General features: G+C 37.1%; 1 protein-coding gene across 3 annotated transcripts; it reads right to left on the bottom strand.

Moving 5' to 3' along the window:
* Nucleotides 1–583: 583 nt before the first annotated feature.
* On the bottom strand, nucleotides 584–12,173 carry LOC100367013 (annexin A13-like). 3 transcript variants are annotated; one of them, XM_002734699.4, is made up of 11 exons: nucleotides 11,863–12,173; nucleotides 9,378–9,465; nucleotides 5,619–5,713; nucleotides 5,126–5,239; nucleotides 4,929–5,019; nucleotides 4,521–4,600; nucleotides 4,213–4,281; nucleotides 2,959–3,060; nucleotides 2,325–2,400; nucleotides 1,956–2,068; nucleotides 584–1,460 (listed from the first exon to the last, which is right to left on the bottom strand). In XM_002734699.4, the coding sequence occupies exons 1-11, from the start codon at nucleotides 12,010–12,012 to the stop codon at nucleotides 1,341–1,343; spliced, it is 1,098 nt and encodes a 365-aa protein (XP_002734745.1). In that variant the 5' UTR covers nucleotides 12,013–12,173; the 3' UTR covers nucleotides 584–1,340. The 3 variants fall into 3 exon arrangements, with proteins under 3 accessions (XP_002734745.1, XP_085357450.1, XP_085357451.1); XM_085501324.1 differs by lacking the exon at nucleotides 11,863–12,173 and adding an exon at nucleotides 11,423–11,620; XM_085501325.1 differs by lacking the exon at nucleotides 11,863–12,173 and adding an exon at nucleotides 11,416–11,616.
* Nucleotides 12,174–18,361: the final 6,188 nt, after the last annotated feature.

The following is an 18,361-nucleotide window of genomic DNA, read 5'->3' as shown; positions in this document are numbered from 1 at the left end:
ATTTGCCATACATGCCTGGTAAAAAAATAGTCAATACAACATTTCTGTAAATAGCGCCATTTAGCGACGACGAGATATTTTTAGATGACTGACAACACAATTCTTTATTTGAAGAGAATTGCTTATACGTCATTTTGACGTCACAGAACGCACAAGGGCGCTACTTACTTGCATGATGATGTGACGACAATATAAACCAAATGTACCACGATCAGTAATTAATTCGCCATACCTGCTATGACCTGTGTACAGAGTTGTTTAATTTCTACCACAATGCAATTACAGAAGTGAATACATGTACATATGTAAATCAACTGGTATTCGTACAGGAATGTAATTGCACTCGATAAATATGAAATTCCCATGTACAGTTTTATTTTACAATTGTGTTTCACTGTAAATGGTGAATTGATTGCAAAATAGTCGAGGGCAAACGACCTTTCCGTACAGAATTATTTCAAGTGTACATCAAAACTGACCGGGCAATCAAGTAACCAATGTCGAGAAACTATAAGTTTCACTTATTCATCCCGACTTTAGCCACTTATATAGTGCAGGCAATCTACCTATAAATGAAAACCACTATTTTTGTGATTGTTTATTTCCTAAATAATAATAAAAACTGTATGAAGCTAATGGTGATAAAATAGTGTTTTCCGACAGCGGACGGTTTTGATTTAGAAAAAAAAAAAAATTAAAAATACAGGTAAATATTATTACTAGTAACTTTCCTAAAAGATTTGCTACTAATCGTCTATGTCTATATAATATATTATACAAATATTTACACTTTTTTACATATTACATATTGCTTACGACAAAACGATGAAATGCCTTTGATTATGCTGGACGGGAATACTAGTACTTTGTTTTCTGCCTGATAGGATTACAAAATTTAAGAAAGTATGAAAGCAAACTGTGAAACTATTTGACATATTCGAATATTGCATAATTCAGTGATATTTAATTTTTATGTTAAAATGTAAATGTATAGAAAAATTTTTCATTTTTAAAAATATATATTGTCATCTTGTGAAGCACTGGCACGTGAGTCATGGCGATGTGGGTCCCATGTGATGCCTTGCACGATTACTGTAACAATTTAACGTAACGTTTGAAGCCAATCAACGACACTAGAGCAACATGATATATACCGTGTCCCTATGGACTTTGGCTGGACGGAGAAGGCGGAGAAATATCCCGGATGGTTCATTGAATTGCAGAAAAACTTATTGTAATGCTGAAATTTCCGCAGGTGACACCCTTCAAACAGAATGTTCGGTTGTCATGAAAGTGTCGCCAATATGTGGAAGACCGCGTGCTCGTGATTGGTTAATATTTTAATTGATAAGGGCTAGTAGAACGTCTTTGTATTTATGACTCGTATCGTCTCTTATCATTTTACTCAGCGTCAGGCCGTATTTTTGTTTGAATGCTTCCTTGATTTCCAGCATATCAACCTGAAAATAGAATAATGTGACGTAATTATACATAATACAAAACACGTCTACCCTCCCAGCAAATATGCAATATGCAATGAATAAAACAACTCCCGCGGTGTGATCTTACATATTGAGAATTTCATGATAGAATCGTAATCAATGTGGATATTCCGGATACTTTAAAAAAATCTGAACAGTAAATTTTGAAAAAAAAAGGAAATTCTTGAACTGTTTAATGCCAGCTTATATCTTACGGTAATATTATGATATAATACTTGAAGGGCGGTAGTCGATATGGGACTCATAGCGACGTATACAATGCGTGTAAATTACATTGTTTATTTACATGAAATTCGAACACGCGCTGCGCGACGACCACCACGCTTTAATATGAATTTACTAATTTAGTAATGTCCAAAAAATGATATTAACAATAAAGAAATCGTTATCGTTTCTAAAACAATTCACTTTGCTGTAAAGTTTATTACTGGTTGATGGTTTGTTAATTCTTACCTCACATCTTGTGATCACGAGACGTTGCAAATATTCGTCGTCTGTACCGAGTCCTTTCATCGAGTCGTACAGCATGGTAGCGAAGTACGTGGCCCGATCACGTGCAAACACAACTATAATGGGGGAATAAACACGAGATATACCAATGAATTAGAAATACTCCGACATTTTAAAAATATTACTAGTATTGAGACATGGTGAGATTTGCATAATATAACTCCATAACCACTCCCACACAATACCGATGCCATTGGTTCGTCAATGTTCGACAGAAGGCGCTATATGGTCGACTGGATGTATATGTACGTTGTGGGTGACACGTGTCGATACCACTGCCAGGAAACCCATGCATAGATAAAACATGCTTACCCATTTTCTTCAACGCAAAAAGCATGTCGAAAGAGAATTCACTTTCTAGCACTTGTTCAATAGGTTTACCATACATCTGTAATACAAAGACCACAGACATTCTATAAGTTACATCATGTGAAGAAGCTATTAACCGTTTTTTATTTTACAATATTATGATAAAATAAAACAATAATCCATTTATCTATACTTTTACAATAGCCTATAGATAGAAGCTGGTGGATCTACATGGATACAGTAACTTGGGTGGGTCTACGCAGCTACAGCGACAGATGGGTCTACATGATAAAAGTAACTGGTCGGTCTACACTGTTACATTTACATTAGGGCGTTCAGGGTTACGGTAACTGGCAGGTATACACAGCTACAGTAAACGATGGGTTAACACATTTGCGATAACGCGTGGATATACACGGTTACAGTAACTGATGAATCTAAATGTCCCATTAACCGGGGTGCATACACCATTAGAGTAACAGGTGGATAAACATAGTTCCAGTAACCGGCGGATTTACACTGTTACAGTATATGGTGGTCTACATTGTTACAGTAACTGATGAGTCAACACTTACAGTAACTAACGTATCTACACGATTACTGCGACTAGTAGATCTACACAGTTATTGTATCTTACCTTTTCGTACATGAACGTTGAAGCAGCTAACTGATCCCAGCTACGTGTAGTGAAAATATCGATGAATCGGTCATCGTCAGTACCGAGTCTCCCCTCACCACTCTAAAGAGCAAATCGGGACAATAACCAGTTATTCACATTTTACGGTTTTGTAAGCATGTTATAAATACAATATTACGGTCCGAAATAATAATGTAATGTTTTCTGAATTTAGTTTACCAATTCCACTGGTGCGATAGATTTGGAAATTTGAAGAACAATTCCCGATTCCTGACAGATGATATGAAGTTCTATGTGCGCATGCATAACCTACCAGGCAACAGACGAGGGGCAGAAATCAAAGAAACATCAACGAACAATAGACACGCAGCCCGGAAGAAGTTAGTGACATATTAAAAACAGTTTTTAAAAGATAGCGGAGTGAGGAGGGGTGGGCACAAAATGAGCAGCTAGATGAACTAAATAATACAGCTGAGAAAAGTGGATTAACGCCATCAATTCGGGAATCGGTTATTGCAGTGTACGACTGGTTTCGACAGAGACAGCAGAATGTATGAAATAGTCGAACAAAATGTATCACGTGATACCGACACTTTCAAATAGTTATATGGAGGGAATGCACGCCTTCCAAATCTGGCAATTAATTGTCTGCAATTGTTTTGAAGCAAATAATTTGCTTGAATCATATTCGATTGTTAGTATAATATATTATGTTTGGTATTGTATTTTGGAACAATAGAGTATGATTTACAGGGAAATAAAAATATTGTTTTGTTGCAAACATAGTAGCAATATTCGTCCGATGAAATTGTGAGAAACATAAATTCATACAGTGCAGGTTGTCTGTGTGCGTTCTTTCGCTGTCTTTATTCCATCCATCAAATTCAGCATAAATCATAAAAGATTTTATTTTACGATAAACCATACCCTACTGTTTGTTGTTTATATCATGATTCAATTATATCAAGCACTAATTCAATACAAAAAAACTAAAACAAAAACAAAAACTTGAAGTTATCTATGTTGCCAAGTGCATAAACGTTGTGATGTTTAAAGCGGGAGGGTCGTCAACTGCGCACGCGCGGGAATTACGTCCCAAGCGACAATAACAATACACGCTAAAAACGCAAAGGCTCCTGTGTAGACGTTTGTTTGTAAAGAATGACGCGCTATGGCCATTTGACACATGCGCAGGTGACGATTCCCTGCTTTAAAATCTCTTAAATAATTGTGAATAATTTTGAAGACACGTACATCGTACATCAGTTTGGCGTCGGCTCTAGCGAAGGCCTCCACTACAACATGTGGTCGATCACGCACTCCCTGAAAAAAAACACATATAGACAGAGTAATTACAGAAATGTAACACACCACTATCAAGGTTGTTATAGCGGGTTTCAATTATACTTGGATCGATTGAGTTATTCTGTCGAAGCCAAAAATATACGGAAACAGTGATACTACACCAGGATTGCACAAATCAGTTTCTGATAACTGGGGTTGAAAAGATAAAGCTTCGACCTGTGATCGAACATAACATGACAATGCCGAGTAAGTCCTACCTCTAAGAGAATAAGTAGCATCTTTTCAAAGTTACCGCTGGTGTCGCCCTTTATATCGTCGTCTAAAGTTTTCCCGTATTCTGCATAGAAATAAATAACATTTAAAATGTAAGTACGTGTTTATATGGACGTGATCGTAGTCGTCGATAAAAGTTTGTAAAAGTCTCATATACTACGTCGACTTGTCTGAGCTATATAGCATTCGTGTGACGGGGTTCAACGAACTGCGGTCAATCTCACAAATAAATACGAAATGTGGTAGTATGGGGTGTACATTTTTTGTGTGATGCATGGTGATATCACTTTCGATAATAGTATTCGTGAAATAAGGAACACGGCATATGCGCATGCGTGTTGGGTGCCTGGTAGGTTCGATTAATTCAACTGCGCATTTGCGTCCTAACTTACTCTGATGGTAGGCCTGTCTTATTGCTGTGAGTTCTTCTTTTGTTCTAAAACATAATATCTCAAGAAGAATGTCTTCTTCCGTACCGGGGCCCTTAAAAGAACCAGAAATAAATATGTGTCAACTTATGATAACATAAATTATTATTACTAATTTCGTCCGATCAGATGATACGTCTTAGCCAATCACCGTGACTTACATCCATAGTCTCGTGTAGGAGCCAGGCATCGTACTCTGCAGCTGGTTCTAACAGATGCACCAACACGTCTTCAAAATCGCCGCTGGTTTCACTTTTTACGTCTTGAATTAAATCCTGGCGAGAAAACACATTAAGCTTTGATCAGCACCATTAATATCAATGCCAGAACAAAATGTCACAGTGCACTGCTATGGTATTTTGCGTAAGACTTACAGACGTTTCCTGAACTTTCAAATTTCTGGGATAAGTTTTGGAAACAACTAACTCATACTTTCGTGTGTATGCAAAGGTATTTAGGGCGTGGTCGAATTAAATGCATACGTACGTGTATCTCGCAAACGGCCATGATGTAGCACCATACAAAGTCGACAAAAACAATGTCGACCAACATTTGCAATTTCAACGTCGGAGGGCGCAATTTAGGCGACTCTCGACCAGTACTAGTATGCACACAATCCCACAAAAACAACATTCAATACCGTGAACCACCTACCCTTCCGAATTTTGAATGATATGTCTTTCTGACCACCTGTCTCTGTTCGTTGGTCAGAGCTGTTATTGCTTGAATCAATTCGTCATCTTTCGTGCCTGAAAGCATAAAACAAAGTAATTTACGTTACATTGTACTGCGTAACTCACCTATATCTGGGAGAGAAAAATAGCGCCTTCATCGTATCAAAGTAGATTTTTTCAAATCAAATATTCTAAAGAAAATTATTATCACTCAAAAATTATCTCATCTATTGTTATGTTTTATAGTAATGAAATGCATTTTTTCTATAAGTCGTATTTTTATCTGCATTGTATTTAAATCTATGTTTTGTCTCACAACTCAGAATTTCGTCACACACTTCACGCAACACGGTTACGTAACGATATATCTGATCAAGTCGGAGTCTACCGTAACACCAATAGTATCGAAAAAATTCATTGTTTGTCTGAAATGTGCAGCGTTTATTATTCATTGCATTTCCTAAATACCATCACACTAAACAGTCTTTTATTTTCCTTGCCATTAACTACAATCTGTAACTTGTTTTCTAGTGCATTGGCTCTCTGATCTCTCAATACAAGTAAGAATTTGTAATATGTCATTTGTCTGTAAAATACTCCTACTTCTAGTATTACTATTATAATAATAAATTTATTCATAATACTCTAGGCCTCCGGCCTCAAGGTATACTCATTGTAATTACATAACATGTTACAGAGGACAATGTCATTTTACAGTGAATGAAAAAGAACAAGAAAATATGAAAAGAACATGAACTGTCAGACCAAAATAATTGTATTACGTTTTTTTGTGGCGAGAAAAATAAATTTAGAAATGTTACGCAAGATTACTGCATTTTGTAATTGTAATAGTGATATAAATTTTTCGGGTGAGGGAAGTGTATAATAATAACTTGGGATGTATTTAGATCTCAACTCTTGGTAAAACGGACAGATAATGCAAAAATGGTACTCGTCCTCTACACAATTGGTATTACATAAAATACAAACTCTTTCTGTGCGTGTATTATGGAATTTTCTATCAGTTTCAATACGTAGACAATGGGCAGAAATTCTTCAATGCTTCCCTGTAACATTCTTTTTGGACTGTTTTAAAATAATTCTCTTGACCAAATATATATTTAAATTTTCTATAAAAGCACAGCTTCGGAAATAGCTCGAGTCTACTTTGCCAATTTTGAATATCAATGTCCAAGCATCGCTGTTTGAAAAGCTTAACAAAGTATTCAGAGTTCCCCACCCCTTGGTTGTACCATGCCTCACCCAGGCCATAAGAAGAAAGTAACATTTTTAAATTCACTTTTTACCCCTTTCTGCTTCATGGTACTGAAACATGTAACATAAATATACCAGTCTGTGTCGGGGTAATGATAAAATGCGACGCCAGTACTTAATAATCCTAATAAGTCTAAACGTTTTAATAGTAAACCTACCTAACTCCCCCCTTATAGCCAAATTTGGTGCATTATGATAGACTTTCAATATATATCGACAGAATTTGTTTTGTATAATTTCAACTTGATTGCCATTGTGAAAGCCCCAGACTTCGCTATCGTACATTAAAATTGGTAGGATTTTACCATCAAAGATTTTAAATGCAATATTTACATCAATACTTTTCTTAATCGCAAACAACGATCCTGACGCTTTTTTGGCCAAACTAGACTGGGCATAGTTCCAAAGCCCAGAACTCGACAATACTATACCCAAATAATTAAAATAAGAAACAACTTCTAGTTTATGTCCTGCAAGCCACCATTGCTCAGTTGATTTCAATCTGCCCCCACGCCTAAATACCATTACTTTAGATTTATCAATATTAACTTTTAGTCTCCATTTATTTGCATATAGATCCAAATTATTCAGAAGACGTTGTAAACCCATAATTGAAGAGCTAAAAACTGCCAAATCATCTGCAAATAACAAATAAAATAATTTTATAGGCGTTATATACACTCCGGCGTGGCTGTGTTGTATTGATTCGCCAAGATCATTTACAAAGAGAGAGAAAAGGAGTGGCGATAAAACACTGCCTTGTTGGACTCCTACTTCACATTTGAACAATTCAGAAATACCTACTGGGGAGCGAACACATGCCCTGATATCTTGGTACATGGACTTCTGAATCAATACTTTAAATAGTTTGCCACCCATTCCCGATTTTGTTAGTTTATAAAAGAGTAAGGTGTGGTTAATCCTATCAAATGTCTTTTCAAAATCTATAAATGCACAGTATAATTTACTTCCTAATGACAAATAACGATCAATAATGGTTGATAAAACGAATAGATTGTCAACTGATGAATAATTTTTACGGAAACCAGCCTGTTCTTCCACAATAGGATAGTGCAAGTTCACCCAATTAAGCAGACGATGATATATAATATCACTGAAAACTTTTGTCATCGATGGCAATAATGTAATACCTCTATAGTTATTAACTGAATCTCTTTCGCCCTTCTTATAGACAGGAATAATTAAACCATGCACCCATTGTGGAGGGAATATACCAGTATTAATTATTGTATTGAAAAGTTTAACAAGTAATTGTTTAAAATCATAGGAATATGCTTAAATATTTCCGGCGATAAACCATCAATACCAGCTGTCTTATTTGCACCGACTAAGGGCATGTTCCAATTCCACAATTGTAATGGCTTGGTCTAAAATCTGATAGTCAATAACTGCATTTGACTCTGGCAAAATTAATAAATTATCAAGATAGTCTTGAACTTCTTCTAAAAACATGTTACTTTCATTCCCATAATTCAAATCTGTACTCGTAAAGAGTTGAGAAAAATAAACATGCCATGCGCTTGGTTGGATTTTTGTAGATGGGCCACTTTTCTTACTATTTAATAAATTCCAAAATTCCTTTGTATTCGGATTGATTGCAGAGATGTAAAGTTCACGTTTTTTGAGATTGTTAAATAGTTTCTTTTTGTCCCTTAGCAATATACGATAATTATTTCTGTGAGTAATATAGTTTTCAAGATTAACAACAGATCTACAATTTCGAAACTGATTTAGGGCTTTCCTGGTCTGTTGCTTCATATATTTGCAGTCATCGTCGAACCAATTACTTTTCTTATCAAACTTTCTTATAGTCTGTGGCAATTTACAATTACGTTTCATGCCATCAGCCGCGTTAAATAACAAATCAGATAAAATATTAGCAGCTTCAATAGTATTTCCCATATTTGCTAAAGTGTGAAATCTTTCTACCAAGAGCTTTGCAGTTTTACCTTTCCAAAATGAATTGAATTGATCCTTTTTTGATACATTCCAATTATATCTAGTAAAAATACTGCCCTCGATTGAGGATTCGTTCTCATTTTGGGTTAGAGTTTTCAGTGTAAATGTGATTAGTAAGTGGTCAGAATCGGGTCTATCAACTATGGAAAAATCACTACACAGTTCAAAATTGTCATAACATGTTAGGACGTAATCAATTACACTGGCACCTGTAGGTTTAATACATGTAAAATGGCCTAGTCCTTTATCTTCAAATAATCGGCCATTAAGAGTTCTTAAGTTAGAGTTTATACATAAATCTAGTAATAAATGGCCAAATGGATTAATTGCACGATCCTGGGAAGACCTTTTTGGTAACCCTGGTATTACTACGACACGGTTTACAGAGGATAGTTCAACTGCTCGTAATATTGCATAGCAATAATTTACGTTATGACTCTGTAACAAATTACTCAGAATTCATCATTATCACTTTCCGACTTACCGACTCCTTTCATAGATTCTCGTAGTTTGTCAGCTGACACGTCAGGATTGAAGTCCGTCATAGGAAGAATAGTACCATGGTAAATTGCCTAACAATGAAAAACAAATAAGTGAAATTTCGTGTTTTGCTAGCCGGTGTACTAGTATATCAATCATGATCTAGTTATGTGATACGGTCGAACAAATGCGGAAGTTTTGCTATGAAAGCCGTGGATGAGTATTGAGCTTTGTTCAGTGAATGGTTACTCAGCTCGGCGATTAACAAATATTGCCTACCTAACTATTGAAACAAGCTTCGTCTATTCTGAACACTGCATGGCCCACCGTCCCTGGAGGCACGGTGCATGGCTTGAACACAAAGAGGGGCCAAGTACCTAACACGTAATTTGATAGCTTCGACACATTGTGTTAGCATCCAGGCGCCACGATTCAGTGCTTTCCTCGGCAGTTTTTAACAGTTTAACTTTGTGATTTTATTTCAGGTGAACATACCATTTTACGGCGACAATAGGAAATGAACAAAAAAAATAACATGTTTTGAAGACTACATCTTTGGCCTGTTACACCTGCCCGCATTTATATTATTACATCTTATATATCGCCCTCTATATGGCCCATTGATCACAGGCATTATTGTATAAGTCTCAGCTATAGTTAAATATTAAACATTTAATATATAAAATGAGAGACAAAACGAATAATGTTATTTTGAGACCGGGAAATAAATCGTGCTTAATAACACCTTGGATCGTTACTTTCGTTTCAGATGTTTGGGTCAATGACCGCTGGACGTTGACAAACAATGATAACTTTGTTTCGGGCGGTATTTTCTCAAAACATATTGTGTATTATATCTCTACGTCATGAAATAGTTTTGAATAGTAATGCGAAGAGGTCACACATGGAGTGCTACGACTGATTACATTCGATTACCTGCCAATATACCATTCGTGGGTTTCTGGTGGACGTGATTTTGTGTCTGGTGACGTCAGCAAATTATAGGCTCGTTCGCAATTAATTTGGAGGACGACTTTGTAATTATTGCACGACTGGTTACGAGATAGCCTGACATGCAGGCGTGAGTTAACCCTCGACGGCTGAATGTTTGGGTTTGGAGCATCGCGGAGGGCGCAACTCACGCGACCTCGTCAGGCTACTTACGAGACAACTTATTGTAAAACGTAGTCGTACACAAATACCAAGTGATATGGAAACTTACAAGTCGTCTATTGATATATTTTTGCAATTTCCGATTACTGGGAATATGCTATTTAAGTCAAATGTTTCCTGCGTATGTCACGACTCAGTCTGAATGTTTTCAACAAATCGAAAAGTCACAAAATAACAGCACTCAGGAACAGCGTTTGGTGAAGAAAACGAGTATAATAGCTGCCCCAGGCCTCAGACTGCATTTGTTTGCCTTTAGTTGAGCGTAGACTTTTCAAATAAGAAGAATAATGTGTGTATTATAACTCTTGATCAACCATCGTTCATGACGGGATAAGGAGGGAACATTGCATTAAACACAACTCGACCTTTATGTCATTTGTTGCGGTGGCAACTTTTGTTAATACTTTTCCCATTTTCTGTAAGTAAATATAATTCTATGCAGGATATGATACGCTTCTATACTGCCATTCTCAACACGGACAATGCCACGAATTGCGAATGTAAGACTTAGTTTTACTTTCTCTTTTTTTTGAAAAAAATAAGCTCGACGTTGACGATCGACGGAACCGGATTTCGAAACACGTTCACACAGTTACGTTACTACTCCAAATATAATTTTTTCTGTTAGTTTTCCCTATTTGACGTTTTATACGGGAGCTTGATTTTACCGTAATTGGTAATAATATCGTTAACACATGGGGTCGGATCTAACACGGAAAGGCTAAGAGTTGTCCATAAAAATCGGGGGCCCAAGACAAGGTCGGCGAATTTAAAACAGAAATACACAATCACAGTGAATATTCCGTCGCGGTATGGTATAATGTAGTGATATATTGTGCATGTTATTAATAGGAGTCTGTTGTACTTACGACATACCATCAGCGATATGCCAGCGTGGAAAAAATGGAGATATATAAATTCAGTCATAATTCGAATACGACGCCGTAAATTGCTTCTAGCAGCGAGGACTAAAGTACCAACAGTGTTGAATACTATTTAGACTGTGAATACGCGTCAAATTCAGGACACGGTCAGTGTTACTGTCATTTGTTCAACCATGGACGGACCTTCAAACCTCGCAGGTCCATGGTCCACCGAACACATTTCAATAGCTAAGATCACACGACAAGGCGCTATCGCCCAGTGTTTGCTTATGACAAAGACGTTGAATAAAAATATGTTTTCGATGTATTTAACTATTGTTCCACCAATGGTCAACAAGACGTGTAATCCCATGTTATTATACTGTACGGCGAAAAAAGGCGTCCAGAACATAACACAAAAACAACATACACTGTTTTTTAAATTTTACTTACCGGCGAACCTGCAGGTGCGAAAGGTTGCTTGGCTACTTGTACCGGCCCGTTCAGTCCGATACGAACATCAGCGTCTTTCAATCGTGTCTTTCCTTCTTGCTTCTGTTCAAAAACAGTTTTGCCAGCAGACGATGACGACCCACAACCCATTTTATAAAAAAGCAAAACGGCCCTCGATGCTTTCTCGGTGAGGACAATGTCAAACGCAAAATGTTAGCACACTATAGTCACAGGTAGGGTGCAGTTATTTATCGTGAAAGGTGCAGAGTTCCTTCGTAGGTAATTGTTTACGCCATAACTAAGGGAAACGCCATAACGTCATTTGCATAACAGAATGTAACCTTCAAGTACTACCCAATAATAAAATAGTATACACATACTAGTAGCTTCGCGATGAGTGGCTTTCGTGGTATGTAGATTTCGTAGCGGGTAGCTTTCGCGGGGTGTATGGCTTTGTCGCATGAAATAGTGAAGACTTTGAACGCACTTTATGTACAACGTCGTTTTTTGTTGGATTGCCTAACGCTTTTAGGTTCATGTGTTGCAAGTTAGAGTGCTAATACCTAAGCGGCCGTCCGTCAGCAAATGATTTAGTCCATGCATTTTTCGTGTCCAATTCGCGAAACTATCCACCAATTACATCTCAAAAGTGAATGTTCGTGGTATATTTTAAGTCTATCCGGACCTGAAATGAGAATTTGTTACTACTCTAAATATCCAAGCATATTTTAGTATAATGTAGTAAATATTGTGTGTTTAATTTCAGGAAATACGTACGTGTACGAGAGGTTGAACGGCGTTCAGTGATTGGTGGCTATTAAACAAACCATAGAAAGTAGAAGGACTTCTACCTTTCAAGAACTAACCAACTAAATACAATTTTGAAGAACAAATATTATAGACTGTCGCAATATCAATATTGAATTTAACACCTGTCGTGTTCTCCGTGTAACTGGGACAACGTGGTTGATCCATGATTCGGACTTTAACACTTTGACCTAATTTCACTGCCAATCACATGATCTCGTATGACACGATGGTTACTTTTGGTGACGTGGTATAAACCACGTGACTCGGATGGTCCAACCACAACTGTCATGTCACGTTGACGATTGACGAGATAGTATTGCCTGCATAACGGTATTGTGTATTCAAGTTATTGGTTGTATTTGAACGTAAATGTATTATTACGGAATGTTGCGAACAGTTCAGTTATTATGTTTAATTAATTTAGTTAGTTAGCATACATATAACAACATTTAGGGTACGGTGTACCGCGAAACAAAAATAACGCATTCGTTCAATGAAATATTGAAAACACGAGTTTTTAATTTTAAAACCATTACGTATAGGTAAAATCAGGAACGCATGCGCACTGAAGCTTTCAATATTTTATTAAAATAAAACAATATGCTTATAAAAAATAATATAAAAATGGATTTTTGAATAAAATGCGCATAACTATTCAGTTATTCACATCGCCTCTTAAATATTCATTAAATATTCAAACTCGTATGAACAGTATATGTTATCATAATAAAAACTATTTATTAGCAAACACGTCAGTATGCGTTCGAAAAATTAATGAAAACGCGAGTGTGCGTGTGCGCTTGAAATTACCTCACGCATACGCAAATCAGATGCACATTGTTCAGCATTTCATCAACAAATATCTGTTTGCTGACAAAAGAATTATTCTGTTGTTCACACCAAACATTACCCTTTACACTATTTTATGCTTCTCTGTAGTATTGTTGATGTTTGCATGGGTTACTTTTTATTTATCATTATTCTGGTAACTATGGTATTATTCACCATTTCATTTATGTTCATGGATTGCGATGACCACATTGTTTTACGCTAAACAGACCAGAGATACTATCTCTAATTTATGCAACAAATAAAAAATATTGATGTATGACAGCAGTATTGTCCAATCACGCCCTCAGCGACAGATGTACTAGAGTTGTAACTTTGATACAAATCTATTGTAAACATTAGACTTTCAATCACAAACCCTACACTACGATACAAATCCATTGTAAACATTAGACTTTTAATCACATTCGTTAGCACAATTATTAAACCATACACTTTGATATGAATCCATTATAAACATTACACTTTTAATCACATTCGTTAGCATGATTATTAAACCATACACTTTGATATGAATCCATTAAAAACATTACACTTTTAATCACATTCGTTAGCACAATTATTAAACTATACACTTTGATATGAATCCATTATAAACATTACACTTTTAATCACATTCGTCAGCACAATTATCAAACCCTACACTTTGATATGAATCCATTATAAACATTACACTTTTAATCACATTCGTTAGCACAATTATCAAACCCTACACTTTGATATGAATCCATTAAAAACATTACACTTTTAATCACATTCGTTAGCATGATTATTAAACTATACACTTTGATATGAATCCATTATAAACATTACACTTTTAATCACATTCGTCAGCACAATTATCAAACCCTACACTTTGATATGAATCCATTATAAACATTACACTTTTAATCACATTCGTTAGCACAATTATCAAACCCTACACTTTGATATGAATCCATTAAAAACATTACACTTTTAATCACATTCGTTAGCACAATTATCAAACCCTACACTTTGATATGAATCCATTGTAAACATTACACTTTTAATCACATTCATTAGCACAACTATTAAACCCTACACTTTGATATGAATCAATTGTAAACATTACACTTTCAATCACATTTGTATGTACAATTAACCATACGCTGATATAAATCCAAATTACATTTTGGTTATTTCAAATTTGGGATGGTAACTAATTTTTATGGCTAAGGTATTATCTACCTTAAACCACACACGTTTTTTCTAGAGACAAGACTCGCGAGTTAAACCCTGATAGCTAAGCCCCTGTACTGACTGTACTCAGCATGTGATTTGAGAAGGAATGTAATAAGTTGCCAGTGAATTTATAAAACTTGTATGTAGTAATGATCATGCTAGACAATATGTTAATATATCAATAATTTCAAACAAAGGTCACAGCTGGTTTTCACCAAATTCTCAGTACTGGTACTGACACACATTTTTGGAACGTTTTCACTGAGAGTGTTTTAACAAGTATCAAGTTGTTAGAGGTTGTCCAAATAGTGTTGAAATATTTGAGCGAGTGCAAATGTTAATCTTTTTGTAACTTAGATAGTGTTCCATCGGTTTAGCCGCTAAAAAACATGAAACGAAATTGGCTCAACATGGTATTAAGACATAATGAAAGTCACATATTTGAGTTAATGTGTTGCAAATGGACAGAAAAATAAATGGGCATGATCTGAACTTGGTCCTATATGTGAAATGAAACGTTATGAAGCAGGATGCTAAATAAAAACAAAATATTTTCCCGAAAATATAACTGTTTATATGAGCAAATAGTTCCCACTACAGATTCTCGGTCGAACAAGAGTAATAAGAATTATATTCCTAACATTACTGATATGTTTAGAGGTTTAATATATTGGTCAACCAATATTCAATAAATTTTGATGAATTGGTGTGTTCCAGTTATGTGTGAAAATAGACAAGTTCTTCTATGGCTTTATTCCCAGTTGCTGGGGTGCCGGTGCGGATAATATCTCCTCATCATATTTTGTTTGGCATGGGGTTTTTACTGCCGGATGCCCTTCCTGTCGCAAACCACTGTTATTGAACATGGGCCTAGCCTTTGCCTGAAGAATTTTCCTTCTCCTAGACTAGCTGCCAGCCAAGGCCACGAGTTCAGTCAACTTCGCATTCGTTAGTGAATAACTCTCGTGGTGGTGATGGAGGTTCATCATCAGACTGAATACATCACAGCAATGGTGGTGATGGAGGTTCATCATCAGACTGAATACATCACAGCAAAGGTGGTGATGGAGGTTCATCATCAGACTGAATACATCACAGCAAAGATGGTGATGGAGGTTCATCATCAGACTGAATACATCACAGCAATGGTGGTGATGGAGGTTCATCATCAGACTGAATACATCACAGTAATGGTGGTGATGGAGGTTCATCATCAGACTGAATACATCACAGCAATGGTGGTGATGGAGGTTCATCATCAGACTGAATACATCACAGCAATGGTGGTGATGGAGGCTCATCATCAGAATGAATACATCACAGCAATGGTGGTGATGGAGGTTCATCATCAGACTGAATACATCACAGCAATGGTGGTGATGGAGGTTCATCATCAGACTGAATACATCACAGCAATGGTGGTGATGGAGGTTCATCATCAGACTGAATACATCACAGCAATGGTGGTGATGGAGGTTCATCATCAGACTGAATACATCACAGTAATGGTGGTGATGGAGGTTCATCATCAGACTGAATACATCACAGCAATGGTGGTGATGGAGGTTCATCATCAGACTGAATACATCACAGCAATGGTGGTGATGGAGGTTCATCATCAGACTGAATACATCACAGCAATGGTGGTGATGGAGGTTCATCATCAGACTGAATACATCACAGCAATGGTGGTGATGGAGGTTCATCATCAGACTGAATACATCACAGCAATGGTGGTGATGGAGGTTCATCATCAGACTGAATACATCACAGTAATGGTGGTGATGGAGGTTCATCATCAGACTGAATACATCACAGCAATGGTGGTGATGGAGGTTCATCATCAGACTGAATACATCACAGCAATGGTGGTGATGGAGGCTCATCATCAGAATGAATACATCACAGCAATGGTGGTGATGGAGGTTCATCATCAGACTGAATACATCACAGCAAAGGTGGTGATGGAGGTTCATCATCAGACTGAATACATCACAGCAAAGGTGGTGATGGAGGTTCATCATCAGACTCAATACATCACAGTAATGGTGGTGATGGAGGTTCATCATCAGACTGAATACATCACAGCAATGGTGGTGATGGAGGTTCATCATCAGACTGAATACATCACAGCAATGGTGGTGATGGAGGTTCATCATCAGACTGAATACATCACAGCAAAGGTGGTGATGGAGGTTCATCATCAGACTGAATACATCACAGCAATGGTGGTGATGGAGGCTCATCATCAGAATGAATACATCACAGTAATGGTGGTGATGGAGGTTCATCATCAGACTGAATACATCACAGCAAAGGTGGTGATGGAGGTTCATCATCAGACTGAATACATCACAGCAAAGGTGGTGATGGAGGTTCATCATCAGACTCAATACATCACAGTAATGGTGGTGATGGAGGTTCATCATCAGACTGAATACATCACAGCAATGGTGGTGATGGAGGTTCATCATCAGACTGAATACATCACAGCAATGGTGGTGATGGAGGTTCATCATCAGACTGAATACATCACAGCAAAGGTGGTGATGGAGGTTCATCATCAGACTGAATACATCACAGTAATGGCGGTGATGGAGGTTCATCATCAGACTGAATACATCACAGTAATGGCGGTGATGGAGGTTCATCATCAGACTGAATACATCACAGCAATGGTGGTGATGGAGGTTCATCATCAGATTGAATACATCACAGCAATGGTGGTGATGGAGGTTCATCATCAGACTGAATACATCACAGCAATGGTGGTGATGGAGGTTCATCATCAGAATGAATACATCACAGCAATGGTGGTGATGGAGGTTCATCATCAGACTGAATACATCACAGCAATGGTGGTGATGGAGGTTCATCATCAGACTGAATACATCACAGTAATGGTGGTGATGGAGGTTCATCATCAGAATGAATACATCACAGCAATGGTGGTGATGGAGGTTCATCATCAGACTGAATACATCACAGCAATGGTGGTGATGGAGGTTCATCATCAGACTGAATACATCACAGCTATGGTGGTGATGGAGGTTCATCATCAGACTGAATACATCACAGCAATGGTGGTGATGGAGGTTCATCATCAGACTGAATACATCACAGCAAAGGTGGTGATGGAGGTTCATCATCAGACTGAATACATCACAGTAATGGCGGTGATGGAGGTTCATCATCAGACTGAATACATCACAGTAATGGCGGTGATGGAGGTTCATCATCAGACTGAATACATCACAGCAATGGTGGTGATGGAGGTTCATCATCAGATTGAATACATCACAGCAATGGTGGTGATGGAGGTTCATCATCAGACTGAATACATCACAGCTATGGTGGTGATGGAGGTTCATCATCAGACTGAATACATCACAGCAATGGTGGTGATGGAGGTTCATCATCAGACTGAATACATCACAGTAATGGCGGTGATGGAGGTTCATCATCAGACTGAATACATCACAGTAATGGCGGTGATGGAGGTTCATCATCAGACTGAATACATCACAGTAATGGTGGTGATGGAGGTTCATCATCAGACTGAATACATCACAGCAATGGTGGTGATGGAGGTTCATCATCAGACTGAATACATCACAGTAATGGCGGTGATGGAAGT

Source organism: Saccoglossus kowalevskii, chromosome 7 (genome assembly GCF_978046115.1).
Source record: "Saccoglossus kowalevskii chromosome 7, keSacKowa6.1, whole genome shotgun sequence".
In the NCBI taxonomy this organism is placed as follows: domain Eukaryota; kingdom Metazoa; phylum Hemichordata; class Enteropneusta; family Harrimaniidae; genus Saccoglossus; species Saccoglossus kowalevskii.
Note: the sequence above shows the minus strand (reverse complement) of the source record. Positions and strands in the feature narration are given on the sequence as shown.